Below are 20,592 nucleotides of genomic sequence, written 5' to 3'. Positions count from 1 at the left end.
TTAGAAATGACACCACAGGGTGGACTTTATTTTAAAGCTCATGAGGTGTTCACAATGATTACGTGATCCACACAGCTCCCGTGTCACACCTCCACGGGACGGTGCACTGTGTGGTGATAATTACAGCCCTGCTTCGCATGCTGCTACAGTTCACTAGTTCTGTTGTACTCTTGACTTGGTAATAATGTAAGCAATATCACTCTACTGGACAGATTTAATTTTTGAAAGCCCTTATGCAAATCAGACTTAGTCTCATTTATAAACAACCACAGCCACACACATGCGGAAATAAAGAGCAAAATGCAAAACAAAACAAATCAAAAAACCCTTGGCAAGAATAACTGTAAAGATTCTGATCCCAGCGCTTGAACAGCATTGCAGTTCGTTTCCTCAGAAGACACGCCCAGCTCCTCAGCATGTGTGCAGCAATACTGCTCAGGGCGGGTCACTACTCCACAGGAACCTGTCACCAATGTCCAGGACGCTCCCTCAGGGTCAGAGACTACAGACTCAAGCTTTTTCCTCCCTCCCCCCACTTAATACACAAAATTTCTAGACAGTCTTAAAAAAAAAAAAAGAAAATATAAATAGACACAGTCTGTTACACAGAATCAGTCGCACACTGGCAAACCCGTCTCATGAGCCGGGAGCGGCGGGCCTAGTGCAGGTCCATGCTGACAGAGCCCTTCTCATTCGGGTGGCAGTCACCGTTCTGCTGCGGAGCTTCAGCACCGACGTGAGTTTTGCCTTCAAAATCTTCTTTCTTGTCGATATTTGGGCCATTCGGAGTTCTCTCCAGTTTGGGTGACTCAATTTTTGGTTTGGGTTGAGTTACAACAGGTTCACAAACATTGTTCAATTCCTAAGAAAACAAAAATTAGCCATAAGATAACTGAGATCCATCTAGTTAATTCAACGACTTCCTCACACGCCTGACCCAGAGCTTTCTTACCCAATTCTACTCTCTCAAACCTGTATAACTAAATCAGTGACAATCCTAATCAAACTGACTGCTTCCGATGCCTTCTCGGGGACTTGCTAGGAGCTATAGAAGCTAATGTATCCCTGCAACATAAAACATAGGAGTTATGAACTCCACAACAAGGGACAGTGACTCAAGGCTAAGTCACTTCAAGATGACGTATCTGGTTTTGGAGCCTAGAACTTCAGGTGGCTGGCAAGGCCCACATCCCCTTGGGTCTTCCTTGTTTGCGCATGCTATTTCAGACAGGAGGCTCCCTCTGGTTTCTTCTCAGGCCGGCCCTGATCAAAGGCCTGCAGCCTGCTCCCCACAGCACAGTGCTGCTGGTTTCTATCCCACAGCAGGACTGGACTGTGCACTCAGTGTGTTTGCTTCAATGGACAAACAACTGCTGTCACATAAAAGGTTCAAGACTACACTGGCAGCTAGGACAGATGGAGATGGAACAGCTCTAAGTGGCAATACTGAATTAAGGCAGCCTGCTGGCTGGTCCAGAGGACGAGGAGAGTACTAGGGGTGGCATCGGTGTGCCAAGCTGAATGAGTCCAGTCAGTAGCTGGCAGCACACTCACCTTGACCTTTGCTCTGATTTCTTGAGTGCGCACAACAGGGTCCTGATCAAGACTCCTTTTAGCCTGAGCATTCATGACATTATTCATCCACTCCATCACCTCATTAACAGACTTCTCAACCTTCTTCATTTCAGATTCATCAATGTGGTTGTATTTCTCATCCTGGATAGAAAGTACACAAGACACTCTGGAGAATATTGACAGCCACGTCCATCTACTCAGATCTACTTTCCTTAAGTTCAAATCCACCCTGGTCCCGAACACCAACCGTTCCTCACTGAGCAACATTTATTCAGCATAGAGATCCTAGGCCACATCTGGCTAAGTCCAGGTCACTGCCTGGGATGAGACAGCGCCCACCTTGCCTCTGAAGTCCGCGGCAATCTTGGCATAGTGCTGCAGGCGCTGCCCCAGCTCCTCCAACACTCTGGGCCGTTCCTCGGCTTCTTGGAATCTGACTTTAACCGGAGCGCCCATTTTCTAAAATGGAAATAAGAGTTAATTGCCAACTTATACTTTAATAATAAACATCTCTGCTAGGTTCTACCGTCTGGGGAGAGCAGGGCTTACCATCAGCTCTTCCAACTTGTCAATATATGCCTGCTTAGCCTGGTCCTCTCCTTCCTCATACAGCCAGTCTTCTGTCTCTGTGAGAAGCCTCAAAAACTTCTCGTGTTCCTTTATATAAAGGACAACAAGATTAGTGGCAGTCTATTTCAGAGGTTCTTCACCCAAGCATGCATTTCAGCAGTGACCCCAGGGAGCTCACGGTGAAGTCACTGGAATCATGGCTTCTATCTTCCACTTTTAGCACCCCACTTCTGACTTACCCAAGAAACCCAGCTCCAGGTCATCTATACACCCAATGCTTTGGAGCAACAATTGTGTCCCCATTCTCCAAAGCAATCATCTCCATTACGCCAGGCACAGGTGGCGACCAAAGCCCAGTGCAGCACAACCCAGGGGGTGGTCAGGCTAGAGGGGCCCTAACCCAAATCTGAGTCACTTCGCACACCACACCGGGTTGTTGTCTCGTCCACCCTTTCCCACAGCTGTGCTTCTGGATTTACCCAGAGTTTCATGTAAGCAAGGAAAGGGTGTAGGGGACAGTGCTGCTGAGTGACACTGCAGTGGTGTCACACAGTCACAGTAACAGACAACTGCCCGATAACACCAGCACGGAAGGAAGCACAAGCATTCCTATTTATCTTTAGGCCCCCAAGTCACATGCCAGAGACTCCAGAGCAGACGTTTCTGGGCTCCTCTGGACGGTGACCACTACTGGAGTGCTATGCGGCTCTCACCGCAGGTGAGCCTCTCTAGGGCCCTGCGCATTGTTTTCAGCAGACACAAGCAGCGACTACCCAACCCAGCCTTAGAGCGGGAGTGTACCTGCTCACATATAAATTTCTCATATGGTCCGCACAGCTTGTCCCTGAACTCATACACACACTCCTCCACGGCATTCTTGGCATCGTTCCTCTCCTTCTCCAGCTTGTCCTGCATGATCATCTTGCCCTGTCAGGAAAGAGCTTAATCAACCTTCAGAAATCCAAGTCACACCTCAACAAGTGAAGATTATAGAAAAATCAGTCCACTCAACTTTTTCTTTAAAACCTCATGGTCCTTAGATTTATAAACACATGTAGACACATTGTTTTCTAATACCATTAGGCCACCCTGCATTTCATTACACTCTGACATTTAAATAACGAGGAATTTTTATTAGATTTCTAAATTCAGCGCATTCATCTCAGTAACAGTGGACCTTGATCACTCTCAAGTCTCCCAACACTGAGACTGTAAGGCCTGCCCGTGTTCTCAGAGGCTAATTCTGTGTGTGGCCTGCTTCCCATGGAGCCTGTGCAACCCATCACTTCAAAGGAGCACAGCATTTCTCAGCACGCACAAGACAACTCCCTAGAAAGTACAGACCTCAGTGCCACACCCAAACAACTCCATTAAGTAGAAAGAGCCATCCCTTTGCCTCTATCATCTCTGAAGTCATTTCAACTTAACACCTCATGTAGCCACCCCTGTGGCATGCAGAAAAGCACTTACCTCTGTCTCAATATACATGTTAAGAAGATCTCTCCCTAGCTGCCACACCAAGTTGGCTTCCACAGGTAGCTCAACGTTTACCACCTTTATTTTAGGTTTTTTGGCTTCCGGAGGCTGATCAACTTTCTTTTCATTTGCCTTGAGGGTTAAGAAAAAGAAAACGTCTTAATGCTTAGAAAACAAAACCCTACCTTATTTCCCGACGCTCTCTTCTATGCTCGCTCACTCTCATGCTGCACTAAGAGCATCCACACCGCCGCCGCCTCGGACCACAGCACTAACTCAGAGTGTCACCTTTCTGCATCAGCTCCACCATCAGCTACTTTGTCACAATAATCTTTAATCTTTTCCAAATTCCTTTAAACTCAAAACTAAATTATCTACTTTTCTAGTCTAGAATCTTACAGTAACAACTTCACCTAACCCCAGACCAACACTAGAGGCATCAGACTTCACCCAGGCCCGAGTGCCTATCGGTCCCTCTCCAGCATGGCTCCCGTTCCAGTCAGGACTAGCACGCTCAAGAGCACCTCTACAAGGCTTATTATTACTCTGCTTATTACTTGTACAGAAACCACCTGCCTTTCAGCCATATCACTTCTCATTTGGAACTTTGAAGACAGCCAGGCACAGTTGTCATGCCTGTCACCCCAGCACTTAGAAATCTGCAGCTATGTGTCTGAGGGCCAGCTTGGGCCACATAAAGAGATGAAAGGGTCTTATGATGGCAAACAAGATGATATAGCGAGTGGCATAAAGCTCTTAAATCTGAATTTGCTGCCAGTACGCACCTGCCATTTGCAGAGACCGCCACAGCTGACTGCATGTGGTAGGTCACAGCCAGAGCAGAAAACCGCTCCAGGCTTCATGAGGAGTATAGAAAACACCCTAACCCTACAGTATGTCATGGTGAATGGGACCACTTTAGAGAGAGAGAGAGAGAGAGAGAGAGAGAGAGAGAGAGAGAGAGAGAGAGAGAGAGGACAGCAGCAAATATTCTGGATTTCAAGTTATATTAAACACAAGGCTACAGAGGTATCTCCTGTGGCCTTTAATTTTCCAACATGGTTGGCTTCCCTTCAGAATGTTGTCACACTTCCTATTCCACCGATACAACCGAGCAGACTCGGCTGCCCAGTGGGTTCATGAGTGGAGCGCAGCTCCCCGTAACAGGACCGCCTTTGCTAGCACATCAAGATGGGAAGACCTGTGACATCCCACCAAGCCCTGCCTCTGGGAACCAGAGCTTTAGGGAACTAAGAAAAATCACGTGCAGTGACTGTGCTAAAGCTACAGACTGCAGTGGATACTACGGTCAGCCTACAGTGCCAAAGCATGTCCTGAACCACAGAGAAAAATAAACCCATTGTCTAGCAAGACACAGGTGTACATCCGATACTCCAGGAACAAAATTCAACCAATCCCTGACCAAACCAACATAAGCACAAAATAGCAGTCAATACAGATGAGAAGTCCCAAGGCCAGGGTGGCCTTCCCTCCCTGTTGAAGGTGTGCCCTGCATTTTCAATAGTGGCTGCTGTACCAGCCGAGATCAGTGCGGCAGGATGCCGCTGGTACTGTCTGCTCTGCGGCGCATCCTCACTTCACTATTTGTAAATGCTTGTCCTTCCTCCTGGCCAGAAGATGAAGGTCAGGCAGCAGCCCTCAATGCATAAAGACAACCTAAGAGGGCATTGTCTTGCTGCTGATTGGTTCAGACTGCAATGTGGCTTTCTGTGTAATGAAGAGCTGACAGCCCAGATCTCAGGAAAGAAGGAAGGGGTGGGAGGGGTTGGGGAGAGACATACATACATACATACATACATACATACATACATACATACATACAAGAAGGTGGCAGACAATGAAGGGAGTGGGAGGAAATGGAGCTGTAAGTAGGCTCCCCTCATGGGGACACAGGACAGTCACCGAGACAGAGACTGCCCTAGCAAAAGGCCAACAGCTCAGAACTATACAGAACTCTCCACCCACAGCTTAATTAGGCCACAAGCAGGATCCTCGGAAGCCCAGCAATATTCCAAGAGCTGTTTAAGGGCAAAAACCCAATGCCATTTTCTAGAAAGGTACTACAGTCAGTTATCTGCAGAAGTCTGTAGACATTTCACCCTAAATCAAGAGGAATGATGTTGAAATGTGAGGACCTATTTTCTAATAAATACTAATACCTCAAACTCCATCCTAATTAGAAAAAAATAAGTAAATAAAAGCAGCTTTCAAAATTCAGTTCATGCTCAGGGCCACAGGATTAATTAGGACAGAGAATACATTCTGAGCCCCAGCAGCCCTTCTGTGACTTACCCAGGTAAGGGTAAGGTATTCTCAGAATCCGAGAGGCAGCGAGACTCTGAAGGACAGTTAATCATTTACACACAGCTTGCAGAGTGAACTCTGAAATCCAGCTTAGGCTGGGAACCAGCTTCTGCCGACCTGACCACTAGCTTTAAAGGTTTGATTACAATGTGGCATTTTTTTTTCAAAGGACACAATAATTTTATTTAGTTTTCAATACTGAAATAGTCATTTGGGAATATAGATATTACCAGACCATTATTATAATCAATTCAAAATTGACCAGTTATTTGAAAAAAAGGAGAAAAAGTTTACTATACTACTAAAGCCCAAGTATTAATTATATCAATCAAGTCTTGAATTAATTTTGCAGCACTGGGATGCATCTCTCTGCCTCTGGAACTGGCAGGTCCTTCTGTCCTTTAGAACACATCAGATCTCTGCGTTCTGCTCTTGTCTTAAAGTGGCAGTTATTAAGAGAAGTTTTGGGATCTAGGTTTCCCTGCTTAAGCTAAAGTACTACTTCTAGCTGGTTTTTAGCTGAATAACACATGTAGAAAATGAACAGAAAAAACCCTATTGCCCCATAAAATCGCTGGGCTCCCCCTTGAAAGCACAGGGTTAAACCATCAACCATCACACACTCAACACGGTCTAATGCAATGAACTGGAAGAGTCACTCACTTTGTCAGCATCTGGGATTTTGTTTTCTTCTGAGGTAAGTTCAGGTGAAGGGGGAGACTGTGAGGTTTGTTGACCATCGGTTTGTACCTGGGGCTGTGTTCCAGCTTCACTGTTGTCTTGCTGGATATTTTTCTGAAATGAAAGCCCAGGCACAAAGGATGTAGAAAGCAGGTGTACTTGTATGAATTTAAAATTATGGGGCACCAAAGACAGTACTTTCAATTTCTGAAATCTTAATAGGTGGGCAGAAAAGAAAAGGTACCAGATAAAAATAAGTACATGAAACTTTAGACATTTCAAACCTGTAAATAACTCTATAAATGATAGTGTTATAGGTACATAAGACACTAGGGCTCTGATGGGTGACAATCCAGAGCTCTCCTTGAAGAACCTTTCACCTAGCCCGGAACAGATGCTCACAAGCACAGGACATGGGCTTCTAGCCCAGGCTCTTTCCAAAACCAGCAGCAGCATGCACCTTAGTGGTACCACTCCAGAGTTACAGAAAATGACCACTGATTGATTGATCATCCCACAGCTTCTCAGTCCATGACTCAGCAATCTTACCTCAAAGGACCTCAGCACCAAGAATCAACAGCACCCACTGACTAACAAGCCTGCCTAACAATACAGTTTAAAGACAAACGGGAAAGGAAATTACCCGAAGGCTCTTTAGTAGCCCCAGTCCCAGCAAATGTGTACCTGCTATCACCTGTCTCCATGCTAGAGAAGGCAGGCTGAACTATCTGAGATAACTATGCCCTGCCCACCCGCCTTAGAACTTCACATCTCCACCCACAGCTTCTAGGCCTACAGCAGACACTGCAAGGCAAGGCATTTCTCAGACTGAAGGCTCTAGGACCTAGAGAAAGGATACAGCACTAGCCACTATGCGACTGGTGTCCAGATGAACAAACCTAAGGTTCACAGGATGCTAAAGGTCCTTCAGTGTTTGAGGTCTGTGGATACCAACGCCTTACGCCAGCACTGCCTTGCCTGACTCTTGCTGTAAGCCTTTCTTGACTGCTCCTAGAAATCAACTGCAAGCCTAAGCTAAGAAAATAAGCAGCCACAACTCCACCATTACTGTGAGATTTCTCTTCTCACATCCCCCAGCCCAGAAAATTACGCTAATAAAAACAAGTCCTGGAATAAACACCAGGGCCAATTTTGCTGTATATTGAAAATGAAACAAAATCTACTTTCCTATTTCAATTCTTATAGCTGTTTTTAACCAGTTAACATCTGACCTAATATATATCCTTAAGTAAGAAGGAAAAGAAAAGAGCAACTGTTTCCACTCCAGTCACAGACCAGTTTCTTCAAACGCATCCTGCACCTGTCACAGTGCACAATACTCTCATATCCTGCCATTACAATCAGAAGGAACTTATCATCATATAAAGTTCTGATCAGTGTTACAGTAACTGAAAAAAAGATTAACAATTACACTCCTGCGGCTTAGAATGAAGTCAATTCTACCTTTGAATGTGATGATCGATCCAACAACTTACATCGGCATCCAAGCCTTCGGCCGGCCTCTGGTTTGGACAGTCGGTGTCTGCGTCAACAGAGGCCCCGTCCTCCTCCTCTGTCGGGACCTTTTCCACCATGGACGCCGTGGAGATGGTGAAAATGCCATGTGTGTTCACACGCACTTTGACTTTCACCCTGGACTTTTCTCCATCTTTCTGTGCAGAAACATTCTGAACAACAAAACGGCCTAGAACAAGAAGGAACTGCCAGTTTAGAGACGGACTTTTTATTTCTATAAAGATTGCCAAGAGAATATAAAGGCTAAGAAACCACAGGCAAAGGAAGTGTCACTCCAGAACTGTTTCCCCACCCCAACCAACCTCAGGTCCCTTGCAGCACTTACGAGTCTATTTACAATTTACGCCAACATTCTAATATGCATTAAACCTTTTTAAGAAAGCACATGCCAGCCGGGCGGTGGTGACGCATGCCTTTAATCCCAGCACTCTGGGAGGCAGAGGCAGGCGGATTTTTGAGTTCGAGGCCAGCCTGGTCTACAGAGTGAGCTCCAGGACAGCCAGGGCTACACAGAGAAACCTTGTCTCAAAAAAACCAAATCCAAAAAACAAAAACAAAAACAAAAAAAAAGAAAGCACATGCCTTTAGTAACATGAGCTGGGCAGACACTGAGGCAGGCTCTCCTGAAAATCAGTCTCCTGCCTCCTCCTTCTCATATCTCTAGGTGGATGAGCACGTAGAAGACAAAAAAAATCTACAAGAAATCTACGGGAGAAACCAAGCTCCCAGGCTTTTAGGGAATACTGATCTTCTGACTGAATAATGGAAACTGTTGATGTCATGTTTTATATAGGGAACAAGAGCTGAAGCACACATCAACACCTGCACTGCCAGGGTAGACTGCAGCCTTGCAGAGTACCCACTAAGGGCAGTCTGAACGCTGCTATCATCTGGTCTTCTAGAAGTACTTGTCAACCTGTGAGCCCAGACCCCTTGGGGGAGGAGAGGCAAACAACCCTTAGGAGGGGTTGCCTAACACCACTGGAAAACAGCAGACATTTACAATTATTAACAATCGCAAACTTACAGTCATGAAGTAGCAAAATTACAGTTACAAAGTAACAAAGAAATAATTTTCGGGGGGGGGGGGGGACACCACAACATGGCCACGGCCAACTGTACTAAGGGCTGCAGCATTAGGACAGTTGAGAACCACTGTCTGGAGTCACTATTTACACTGAGTGCCTACTGTAGAGCCCAGGAACAGCTACCTACCACTAAATCCTAAGCCTCTTGAGGGCTGCTGACCCGGCTCAATGAGTAAAGTGCTTGCTATCAGGTGTTCAATCCTTGAACCTTTTTCCTCCATGGATGGAAATTACCAAACTCCAATCCTGGGACCCATGGTGCAAACAGAGAACCAACTTCCAAAAGTTGTTCTATGACCTCCATATAGTGACTCAAACACAAATAATATTCTAAATATAGGTACTTTGCCAGGCACGGTGGCACATGCCTTTAATAGCAGTACTCAGGAATATATGCCGAGCTCCAGGACATCCAGAACTACATGGATAGGCCCTCCCCCACATAACTATTTTGAAGCAGTTATAGTCAAGAATGCCATGGATACAACAGCCTTGTATGTAAGGTGCTGGCTGCACATGCATATACACAGATTTAATTCCTAGACCAGTCAAAGGTGCTGGACGGCATAGATCCTGGTTTCCTAGCAAATCACTGATTCAGAAGTAACTGCCATTTAAATGGTCGTTTACAGAAGGCCGCTCATGGGTCCAAGAAGCCTCTGAACATGGACTGCAAAGCTGCTCACCTGTTCAGAGCTAGCTAGACAATATGGAGTCTAACAGGACTTGGTCCATAGTCAACAATTTCTCCAGTTGTTCTACCACTTCACTGTGCAGTGTCTACAAGCAGTATGTGATAGGTCACAACACGTTAGTCTTTAGGGAAAGGAAGCATGGCTGGCCAAACCAGAGTCTTTCAAATAAATGCTTTCTCTGTAAGTAAGGTGAGTGAGGGCAACTCTTAGAGCGAGCCCTGGTGGCACCAGCAGCTTTCCCAGTCTAAAAAAATACCAAGTTCCTAAAACTAAAGCAGATGGGACAATGGCACCTGAGAGATGCCCCTTCAAGAGGTCGCAGTGCACAAGGTCTGGGAAGTGCCACCCCGCTGTTAGGAGCTAAGCTTCCAATTTGAAGTAACACCCTGCCAATAGCACTCTAGCTTGGAGGTCTGTGTGGGTAGCCAGTGCTCTCCACCACACCCAACAGCAGAGCAAGGCTCTAGGTCAGTGTCCAACCAAGACAAGGCTCCTCACCACACTGCTACGGAAAACAACTGTCAGTTTCTACACTGGGTGATGAGCTGCAACTTGAACTCCAAAAGCAGACGCACACCATGGACTTGCTTACCTATTTTTGCTTCTGGATATGGAACCCCTTGAGGGTCGGAATAGAAAGCTTCTAGTTCAAAGGGTCCCCTTCTCAAGAAGGTGAGCACTTTAGAGAAAGGAGCAGCATGGTTCCGACTGAACACCTCATGGACACTAAGGAGGAAGCAAGGAAGTAAAGGAATTCAATAGCTCAGACCTTATGATAAAGACAAGCCCCACCATCTTGCTAATTCTACCCCACCACTCACAGCGGCCAAACCAAAGACAGGTGGCAAGGAATGCGGCAGCTATCTGCAGCTACATACCCTTCAGTTTCTTCTGAGTCGTGGTTCCAGACCAGAGATATCGGAAAAGGAACTGCGTCGGTGACAGAGAACTCTCTAACTTTAAATGCCGGAGAAAGAATTGCACACTTGAAAAGACAAAGTTTTTAAAGGTTAAATTATTTCCATACATCTTTTCCTATGACAGTTTAGAGTTTAGTCTGGGATGGGCAAATTTAACTGCTTGCAACAAGTATCTCCTCAAGCGTAATGAATGTGTCTTTTTGTTTGTTTGTTTTTTGAGACAGGGTTTCTCTGTCCTGGCTGTTCTGGAACTCACTCTGTAGACCACCAGGCTGACCTCGAACCCAGAAATCCGCCTGCTTTTGCCCCCCAAGTGCTAGGTTTAAAGGCAGAATGTGTCATCTTACCATTATGCTAATCACTAGCCATGAAGACAAATCATGAATCTTGGGCCAGCAATTGTTTTACGCTTTACTTGACGCTTTTTATTTATTTGGATTTTTTTTGGGGGGGGGGCAGCAATTTCTAACTCCAAGCTTCCTAGACTGGGAACACAGGTTTCCCCACACTGCCTGGCTGTGGAGTGCAGTTACAAGCTGACTCTATCGATGCACACACCTACGGGAAGCCCTGCTTTACCGCTTTCCCATAGAACAAAAAAGAGCGAAACTCAAAACATTCGCATTTTCCTTTTTTATTTCATTAAGATTTATTTATTATATGTAAGTACACTGTAGCTGTTTCAGACACTCCAGAAGAGGGCATCAGATCTCATTACAGATGGTTGTGAGCCACCATCTGTAGGTTGCTGGGAATTGAATCCAGGACCTCTGGAAGAGCAGTCAGTGCTCTTAACCACTGAGCCATATCTCTAGCCTCACATTCACATTTAACAGAATTTTCAAATGAAAAGTGGTGGCAAATTCAAAGTTGGGACAGGACATACCAAACTAACTAAACAAATAGAAAAGCACACAGACCCAAGGAAGGTCAGTGTTTTCCTTAAAACAGAAGCCAAAACTCAGCTCCACCTCTTAGAATTTCCAATACTGCGGAGCCTAGGCTAAGGATGCATATCCCACTGAGGGAGGAAAACAAAGCCCTTCCTGTAAAGGACTACCTGGGAAGGGGCTGGCTCCCGCAAACACTGTAAGTGAACCCTGACCCCCCACCCCAACACACATGCGACAATGTCTTAAAGAAAGGACCCAAAGCCAAGCTAGGCTGTGTCCAGACACTGGGCAGTGCTGCCCACTCCCTGAAGACCTCTGCTCATACAATCTCACATTCCTTGTCAACAACTGTCAAGTAGATCATCACAGCTCAAACCTGGCTGACAGAAACATCAATTCCAATGCTGCAACCTTATTTGACTGTGGTATCTTAAATTACACAGCATTCTGGGTTCACTAGTAACATTCTAGATTAGGTGCTTCTGCTTTACCAGCCTCCTAGTTCCTGCACTGTGTCATTTGAGAAGCGGGTTAAAAATTCATTTGGGAGTGGGCAGAGTATCTATTTTCTAAAACCATTTGTTAACCAATACTTTTAACCTACACACACCCCCTCAAATCAATTCTTTATGACAACTGACTAGCATTCTAATTCCCCCCATGCTTGAAAGCAATTCTCCCACTACCACACAGATGCTTTCTGCCCTCTCAGAACCAGGCCTGCTTCTAGTCCTCACATGACACTGCCAGGCGGGTGGGCCCGTTCACCTTCCGGTCTCTCCCATTTTTCAGGATTTATCTAGCGGTAGCTTCCTTGGGAACATGAGCAGGAACTGGGTGCATGCGTACGAGCCATGGTGGGACTGTGGGAACTCACATACATACCTGCAGTGCACACCCTCTGGCCACGGCTTCATCTGCATTGAGCGTGGTGCTGACATCTTTTCCAAAGAATTTGGCAATTCTTTCTTTCACAGCTGGGATTCTTGTGGCACCTCCAACTATCTCAATGGCACTCACATCTTCGGCTTTGAGGTGAGTCTGTTCCATCAGCGAGTGAAGGGGGACCTCTATTTTTTGCAGGAGCTCGGCACACAGTTCTTCAAACTGTGACCTTAGTAAACAGAAGGGACAGGCACATCACGAACCATTACTAGGACAGCTGCCTCACTATGTTGTAATGTTCTACAAGGCACTTGCTGCCAAGCCTGACAACCTGAGTGAAGAAAACTGAGTCCTCAGAGTTGTCCCACGAGTGCCACATGTGCACCATGGTAAGGACACACACACACACACACACACACACGGTTTTAAAAAAGCATTCTTCTCAGAAGTGATGAACAGTAGTGTCTAAAGCCATAAGCCACACAGCACATAATCCTGAAGTGTAAGTCATTTGGCCATAAAGAACATGAGGTTAAATGTTCAACTTTCGTCTACTTCACAAGTACAACTCAAGATACAAATACCTGTTCATCTTTCCAGAGACATCCTTGTCATTCATAAAGCACTCGATGTTCAGCGGCAGGTCCGTGCTGTTAGAACTCATGAGCTTTTTTAGCTTTTCACACTCCTGATGGAGACGAAGGAGGGCTCGAATTTTGGATTTTGCATCTAATTTGTACTTGGTTTTAAATTCAGCACAAAAATGTTCTACTATCTTCTCATCAAAGTTCTTCCCTCCTAAGAAGGGATCAAAAGCTGTGCCTAGAACCTAAGGTTGGTTAAGAAACAAGAGAGAGGACCAGGTTATTTCCATAATGTTTTAATCAGAATCTTGGATAGTCCTACTCAAAAAGCTAATTAACATGCTTGCAACTTCTGTTTAAACTAAGTCAGGAGGGATGTAACTAAACAAATGCCAACCTCTGGGAGTCTCTCACAGTATTTTCTACTCTAACTATCTACACTCAGGAGAATCTTAAACACAAAAAGTCCCTCCGGGGTGTGCTAAGAGGACACTCTATTTCTATGCAGTTGCACACAACTCTTCTCTACTTTGGGCCGTTTTGACTTTACCTTCAGTTTCCCTTTGTTAAAAGCGCAGGCAGACACTTGGAAGGAGGAGTGTCCCATGTCCACAAACACCACGACCCGAGGCTTCTCATCGGCATTCGGGAGATCCTGCTTATAAATTCCGTAATTCAAAGCAACTGCAAGGAAAGCAAAAGCAAGCTGTCAGTCATTTCCCTGGGCATTTCTTGTCAGGAAGACCCTTTCCATTTTCCAAAGAACCAGTGACTGACTACTCTCTTGATTTTTGGGTAACTTTCCACCACTCCACAATTACCCACAAGTCACAAACAGTACCAGACTCGATACAACACCTAGTTCTAAGCACAACCTGCTAAGAGTCTGCTTATCCAGGAACACTCAACTCAATCTCACTGTAAAAGCACCATCAGTTTCCAGCACCTCTAGCAGGCACCAGCGAGCACCATTCCTTACCAGCCGTCATGTCATTCATGAGCCGTAAGCAGTTCAAGCCCACAATCTGCGCAGCATCCAGCACAGACCGCCTCTCTGCATCTGTGAAGAAGGACGGGACCTGCAGAGAGAGAGAGAGAGAGAGAGAGACCAATGAATGTTCACCCTCTGGGCACGGTGCTTCCAACTGTTTCACAGTCTTAACCAATTCCCAACAGTGACTGCCAGCCCCCAAACACAGAAACTTAGAGACGTGATTTCTAGCAATTTCCTCGATTTTCAGAGCTACCTTTTTGCGGAAGTAATAATTAATAACAATTCCCAAAGCACTGGTTTTCAACTAAGGGAAAAGTTCTTTCACTGTGAAAAATCTCAGGACTACCAAGCCCTGGTATACAGCAGCCAATTGCCACAGAGAGGGAACCAGGTGACAACACCCTCCCTGTGTTTTTAGAACGCTTCAGGGGAGACCCTGTTGCACTGCATCTCTATAGTCAGGGACCTTTGTAGATTCTACCTAAAATTACAACTCCAGCTTACTTTGAAATGCTCCAGAATATTCAGTTTAAAAGCACCTTGGTAAGGAAAGGTGCGCACCTGTGCAGCACCAGGTGCGAGGCCAGCGGAAAGCCGCCTGGCGGGCCTGCTGGGGTCTACTTACCGAGATGACACAGTCTGTTACCGGCTTCTTGAGGTTGTTTTCCGCGGTCTCCTTTAACTTAGTCAGCAACATGGCTGTTATCTGCTCCACACTGAAGAAATGTTCTTCATCCATGTACATGACCTACAATGAGGTGGAAAATGTTTAAATACTCCAACACTTCAGCTAAATGTTGAGATGAACTTCCAAGTAAACCCTGCTCCACAAAATTTGTTCGGAAAGAAAAAAGGAGCTAAAAACAAAAAAAATGGAGGAAAGAGGGAAAAACTTTTCTCTAGAGATGAAAAGGAGCGTCTCCCCCTAGAGGGGACGCCAGGGCTGAGTCACCAGGACACATGTTGACCGGACGACTGCCCTTAGCTGGGCGTCTGGTGGCTGCTCTACTGCTTGGCACATGCTTTCAAAATGCTGTCTGACCATTTGTGAGACTCATTACTATGATTTTTAATACCAAAGCAACCGAGAAACATATTAATTTATAGAAATGCATTATCAGTGCAATATCTCAGGAACCAGCTTTTATTAACTATACTTTAAAAGGAGCCAAATGAAAGGGAAAAGACCCCAGTGTATCCCATTAATGTGGCTGAAATCCTAAGATGTGGTCCCTCCCCCCTCCAGACAGCTGGGGGGCTGGAGTCAGCGGTCTTACCTTTATTCCCACACCACCATTCTTCATTGGGACCAAATCATAGCTCAGATTCTCCTTTTCCTTCTGAATGAAGGGGTCATTGAATGCTCTGCCATGAAATCTCTTAAAGCTAGACACCGTATTGTTTGCGTGAGTAATTTGCTGCAAAAGAAATATAAAATTCAAAGTTTTTTTCTGATTTCATCACCTGCAGTACCTACAGCAATTACAGTCATTTTTGCAACTCAAACCATCTCTGGGAGAGGGATACCTAACCTTCCCTCAGTCCTCGATTTTCCATGAATGGATAGCTCCTACTGTACTTTCTTCTATGGAAAATGCCAGAAGGAAAGGCAATGGTGTCATCAGACTTTGGGCAGATCTCAAAATCTGCAAGATAAAGGAAAAGACGGTGCAGCTGTCTCCAACGCTCTGAAACTCTGCAGCGACTATATTGCTCTATCCCATCTTCTCCCCCAAATAAACACGAGCTCAACGTTCCAACTCCGGTGAGACTTGGAGCGCTGTCAGGATGAGGACTTCATGAGTCTCTTCCAGACCTGAGGCTCGTTCTAAGTTTCTAAATGACTTATTTTTTGGAGAGGGCAGCACACAGATCTTATAATCACTGAGCTCATCTCCATCTGACACTGCTGGGCATGCTCGCTTCAGCACCCTGCCCCCTGGAATGTGGCCGTGTTCTCAGGTACACATAGTGACATGGGGCATGAAGTTCAGGAAACTAGATGGAAATATGCCATGCCCTTCTGAGATGGTGTCTTAATTTACTCTTTGGGTCATAACTCTAGATTAAACAAATCCCACTTAAGAGTATATTTCACTCAAAGATAGGCTCCTCACTAAAAATGAAGCTTAGAGATTAAACTTCTGAAGCCATTTAAACTTGGCACCCCCTATTACTATTTCTTTTATCTTCTCTGGTTCGTCAGTACCTACAATTCAGCAGTGTGGTAGGAATGTGCTCGGACTAAGCTTCTAAAAGTGATGTAAATTAAACAAACAAACAAACAAAAAACTATGAAGATACTTTGTTCTCTCCCATGACCATGTGGGTCTCAGGGATGGTACTCCTGTTGTCAGGCTTGGCAATGGGTCCCTCTACCCACCGAGGACTTGAACCTCACTGGCCTCTAAGAAACTACAAACGGGAAGAAAGAAATCAAATGTCTGTAATCTAAACATTTTAAAGCCAAGCAAGGCGCCATGTGCCTTTAATCCCAGTACCCAGGAGGCAGAGGCATGCAGACCTCTTCGAGGGAGTTCCAGGCCAGCCAGTGAGGACCCCCTCACACACAGTCTACCTACCTACCTAATTTTCAAACTGAAAGCCAAATACCCAAAAGTAAAGTTGCCACTAAAAACCTAAGGAACAGAAACAAGAGGAAGGAACAAAGTGGAGTGGGGAGGTAGCACCTGACAGATGTCCATTTAAATGTCCTTATTTTTACTCTGAAGGAGCACAGCTGAGTGTCTGCATGGAGGGATGAGCACCACATGTGCGCCTGGCTCCCTTGGAGGAGGCCAGACGTGTGTTAACCGAGCCACAGGCGGGCGGTGAACCACCAAGTGCTAGGGACAGATCAGCACCCCACACAGCCCCCAGCCCCTGGCTGGGCCATCATCTCTCCAGCCCCAAGTCATGGTTTTAACTCGAGAGGAGCAGAAGCTGCAGCGCATCACTTTGCTGTGCTTCTGGGATTTCCTTTAAAAAAGACCGATGAGCACTCTCTTCAAGAACATACCTGGTTTTTGGCTGCAACTCCAATTGTTCTATTTTTTGGTCCAAATGATATGACTGACCTAAAAGTAATATAAAACAAATGTTTCACACACTCAAAAAAAAAAAAAAAAAAAAAGCACATCTGTGGCAATTTCTAAGCTGGCAAGAGGGAAATTCCAACATAAATGAAGCACAATCCTGCAGTTTACAACTTTTACCAGGTATTCAAAACTGAGTCTGGCGGGTATTTTATACCTGGGGTGCTAATACAGTGTCACCAGGTCACAAAGGATAGGGAACTTGGCATTAGGCACAACCGACAAAGAGTAAACTTAACTCTTTATCTGTCATTAGTCTTATACAACCCTAAATGTCACTGTCCTGATATATCATCTGCTTCAGAATTTCAAAGTTTTTCTGTAACCCTAAGACGTCTACGGGCTGCCTGTAGAGTTTTAAGGATGTGGATGAGGAAGATTATATATAAGGTCAAATAAAAATGATACACAAACCAAGTTACTGCGGACTGGAGTGCACATGCTGAGGGAAAAGACAGGCCAAGCCCTCACAATGCACCTGCTTTGGCAAGATGATGAGAGACAGCTTTCTGGTAGAGGAAGGGGGATACATGGGAACCAGAACAGAGACAAGATGGTTGAGTGTGGAGGAGGCAGTGAGTAAGGCTTTGGATTAGAGAGTAATCCACTGTGAGTTACTAATCCACTGTGAGTTACTAATCCAAATCTAATTTGGGTTCCGTTACTCCTACATGGGTAAAGGGGATGAGTAAACCGGCACTACACTGAGGACACTGGGGTTTGCTGGAACAGAGACAGCTCTGACCTAGGTGCTCTTAAGCAGGTAGGTACTCAGTGCACCCTAAAAGCCACAGATCCTCAACCAACAGCTGAATCTTGTAAGGTTCGGTCTACAGGCACTGGGATTCTGAGCTCTGGGAGACTAGACACTTGTAGGACTGGATTGCCTCATTTTCCACGCCAATCAATCAACTGTAATAGGAAGCAGGAGCCAACTCCATTTCCAACAGCCTAGTTTGACCAAGGGTAATAAAGCGCCTCAGTCTGGCCAACAACAAACACACTGCCCCCAGCAGCTCCCCCTACTTTCCTCTAAACACCTTTTTGTTTCTTTCTTTTTAGGCAGAGAATGAAGAAGCACTTGGCATATAGGAGGGGGGCACGAAAGACTGGCATCCTTCCTACTAATTGCCGAATCACAGACCACCATGGCTTTTAGAGAGAGCCAGAGAACCAATTCGTGCTCAGAGCAAGTCACTGGCAAGGCTTATTTCCTCCAATTCACCCATAAATGTTCTTCTAATAAGGTCAGAAGGATTCTACCTTCAGGTTCCATGTTTAACATTTATTATTCTTGGACTTTGCACATGGGGAAAAACCCCTATAATTATTGCCTTAAAAAGCACGCAGCTGTTGTCAGTGAATGCACATGCAGGTCTAATTGCCTCTATGTAACCCTCAGAAACTAACCCCCTCAAAAAGTTGCTTTTACCATGCTTCCGTTTACCCACCCACGTTGCTGCAGAATATTTAATTCCGAGATAAAAATCTCTCTTTCCTGCTTAGCTTTTGCACAGCAGCGTGTTAGCGACAATAATGTGATATTTGTACTGCTTGCTCCAAACAGTGTTAAAAATAAACAAACTCTGGGTCTGGAAACTCTCACGAACGTCTTTCACAATGAGCTTTAAGAAGGACGCTTCCAAAAAGCGATTCGGGGTACTAGGGCAACATTAGCAAATCGAGAGTAGATGAGAGGCAGAGACGGTGGATTCCTCCACCATAGCGTGTTTCTGTGGTCGCTAACAACAGTCCGCTCGCTCCCTAGGCAAGCAGCGGCGCAAAGGCTCTGGAACCTTCTAGGTCATTTGGAGATTCACCATGCGGAGGAAAGGGCTCAGTAGCCCTTGCTCCACGGAGATCTTAACTGAGGTGGGAGCCGGTGCCAGCTTGAAGAAGCTGATTGGGGGGTAGGGGGCGAGCCGGGAAGGCCTGCCGGACTAGGTGGTCGCCGGGGGTCACGGTTCTCTGAATCCCCCGACCACCATCTCCCACGGGAAGCGGCGAGCTCTAGCCCTCCCCAGCCACCCAGACTCCTACTTACGGGGTGCAGCGATCGCTGAACTCGTTAGCGATGGTCTCGATGCCCCCGGCCCGCGCCACCGCAATGTAGCAGCTCTGTGAGCCCACGTCTAGCCCAACCACCGACATGGCTGGCCCGGTCCGCCTCCGCCTCGGATCCGCTGCGTGCTCGTCCTGCTCCCGAACGGCCGGGAAGATGTCTCGGGCTTACCCTGCAAGACAGCGCTCAGTCCCTGCCACCGCTCGCCGCCGCCTGCCGCTCGCCGCGCTCACGCAGTCGCCGCTGCTCAGCTACCAATCCAAAAGGGGAGGTCCCAATCGCTCAGCCTTATGTAGCCTACTGAGGAGAACTTTCCAGAATCTGCGGCATTTTACTCACCGGCGCCTCCACGTGCCACTTCCGCTTCCTTCTTCTCGAGCCTTCGAGAAAGATTCTATCCAATGGACTGCTGGTCCCCCCACGGGCGGCCTGAGTTGCCATGGTGTCAGGGCAGCTACTCGGGCGCCATTGGCTGAAGCAGACCGAGCTAGCCCGGCCTCCATCCCGCCCTCCACAGCCTGGGGGCAGTTTGCGTTCTAGTTGACCTCAGCGATGAATAACGGGTCGGGAACTTCTGTCGCTTAAGAGGTGACCCCGGGTGGCAGTGTCCGGCTCCCGACGCCGAAGAACTAGTAAAAGGGCAGAGACAGAACCCACTACTCCGGGACCCCAGGCCCCTCCGGTTACCGACTTGCTGCTAGCAGAGAGCATGCCGGGAAGCGTAGTCTGGCCGGGAGACCCTAGCGCCTTGCATGCCGGGGAGCGGAGTCCAGTGGTGAGGCCTAGGAGCTTTGCATGCTGGGATATGTAGTTCAGCTCCTGGTGCGTGCCAGGATCACGCTTTGTCTTAAGGGCTCAGAAAAAGAGGCCCAGCTGGTTGCTGCTGATTCGCGCGCTTTCTCTGGTGTATGCTTTGTTCTGTGTTCCCCTTCTTGCCTGTTTTTCAACAGCTAATGGATTGCGATTTAGGGACGTCAGTTTAAGCCGCAAATGCGGTTTGTATTTTGTAGACATTCGTCCGCTGGCAAGATTGTTGCAGAATAAAACACGAGAGGGGTTTTCTTCTTTTTTTTTTAAAATGAAAGCAACCTTTGATTGTTATGCAATTTGAGAGGCTGCTGGTGGTGTCGTGGTTTTTTTTTTTTTTTTTTTTTTTGCATATTTTGGATTCGAGATTAAGCCGACTTTGTTTAACCCTACCACTCCTAACCAT

General features: G+C 46.3%; 1 protein-coding gene across 2 annotated transcripts; it reads right to left on the bottom strand.

Moving 5' to 3' along the window:
* Window positions 1-19,741, bottom strand: Hsph1 (heat shock protein family H (Hsp110) member 1). 2 transcript variants are annotated; one of them, XM_052167975.1, is made up of 18 exons: window positions 19,362-19,740; window positions 17,242-17,299; window positions 15,500-15,640; window positions 14,848-14,970; window positions 14,208-14,307; window positions 13,779-13,912; window positions 13,229-13,473; window positions 12,645-12,873; window positions 10,825-10,931; window positions 10,539-10,672; window positions 8,124-8,332; window positions 6,610-6,741; window positions 3,616-3,753; window positions 2,947-3,072; window positions 2,125-2,232; window positions 1,915-2,034; window positions 1,555-1,716; window positions 1-862 (listed from the first exon to the last, which is right to left on the bottom strand). In XM_052167975.1, exons 1-18 carry the CDS (start codon window positions 19,466-19,468, stop codon window positions 659-661), a joined length of 2,577 nt encoding a protein of 858 aa, XP_052023935.1. In that variant the 5' UTR covers window positions 19,469-19,740; the 3' UTR covers window positions 1-658. The 2 variants fall into 2 exon arrangements, with proteins under 2 accessions (XP_052023935.1, XP_052023936.1); XM_052167976.1 differs by lacking the exon at window positions 6,610-6,741 and having other exon boundaries at window positions 19,362-19,741.
* Between the last annotated feature and the right edge of the window lie 851 nt (window positions 19,742-20,592).

Source organism: Apodemus sylvaticus, chromosome 22, assembly GCF_947179515.1.
Source record: "Apodemus sylvaticus chromosome 22, mApoSyl1.1, whole genome shotgun sequence".
NCBI classification, from domain to species: Eukaryota; Metazoa; Chordata; class Mammalia; order Rodentia; family Muridae; genus Apodemus; species Apodemus sylvaticus.
This window is presented reverse-complemented; position numbering and strand designations above follow the sequence as displayed.

Coding starts and splice junctions, on each gene's coding strand:
- Hsph1 (XM_052167975.1), bottom strand. CDS start 19,468: ATGTCGGTGGTTGGGCTAGACGTGGGCTCACAGAGCTGCTACATTGCG. Junction 3,754..6,609: donor AAATCCCAGATGCTGACAAA/GTGAGTGACTCT, acceptor TTAACCCTCAAG/GCAAATGAAAAGAAAGTTGA. Junction 2,035..2,124: donor ACAAGTTGGAAGAGCTGATG/GTAAGCCCTGCT, acceptor TTTCCATTTTAG/AAAATGGGCGCTCCGGTTAA.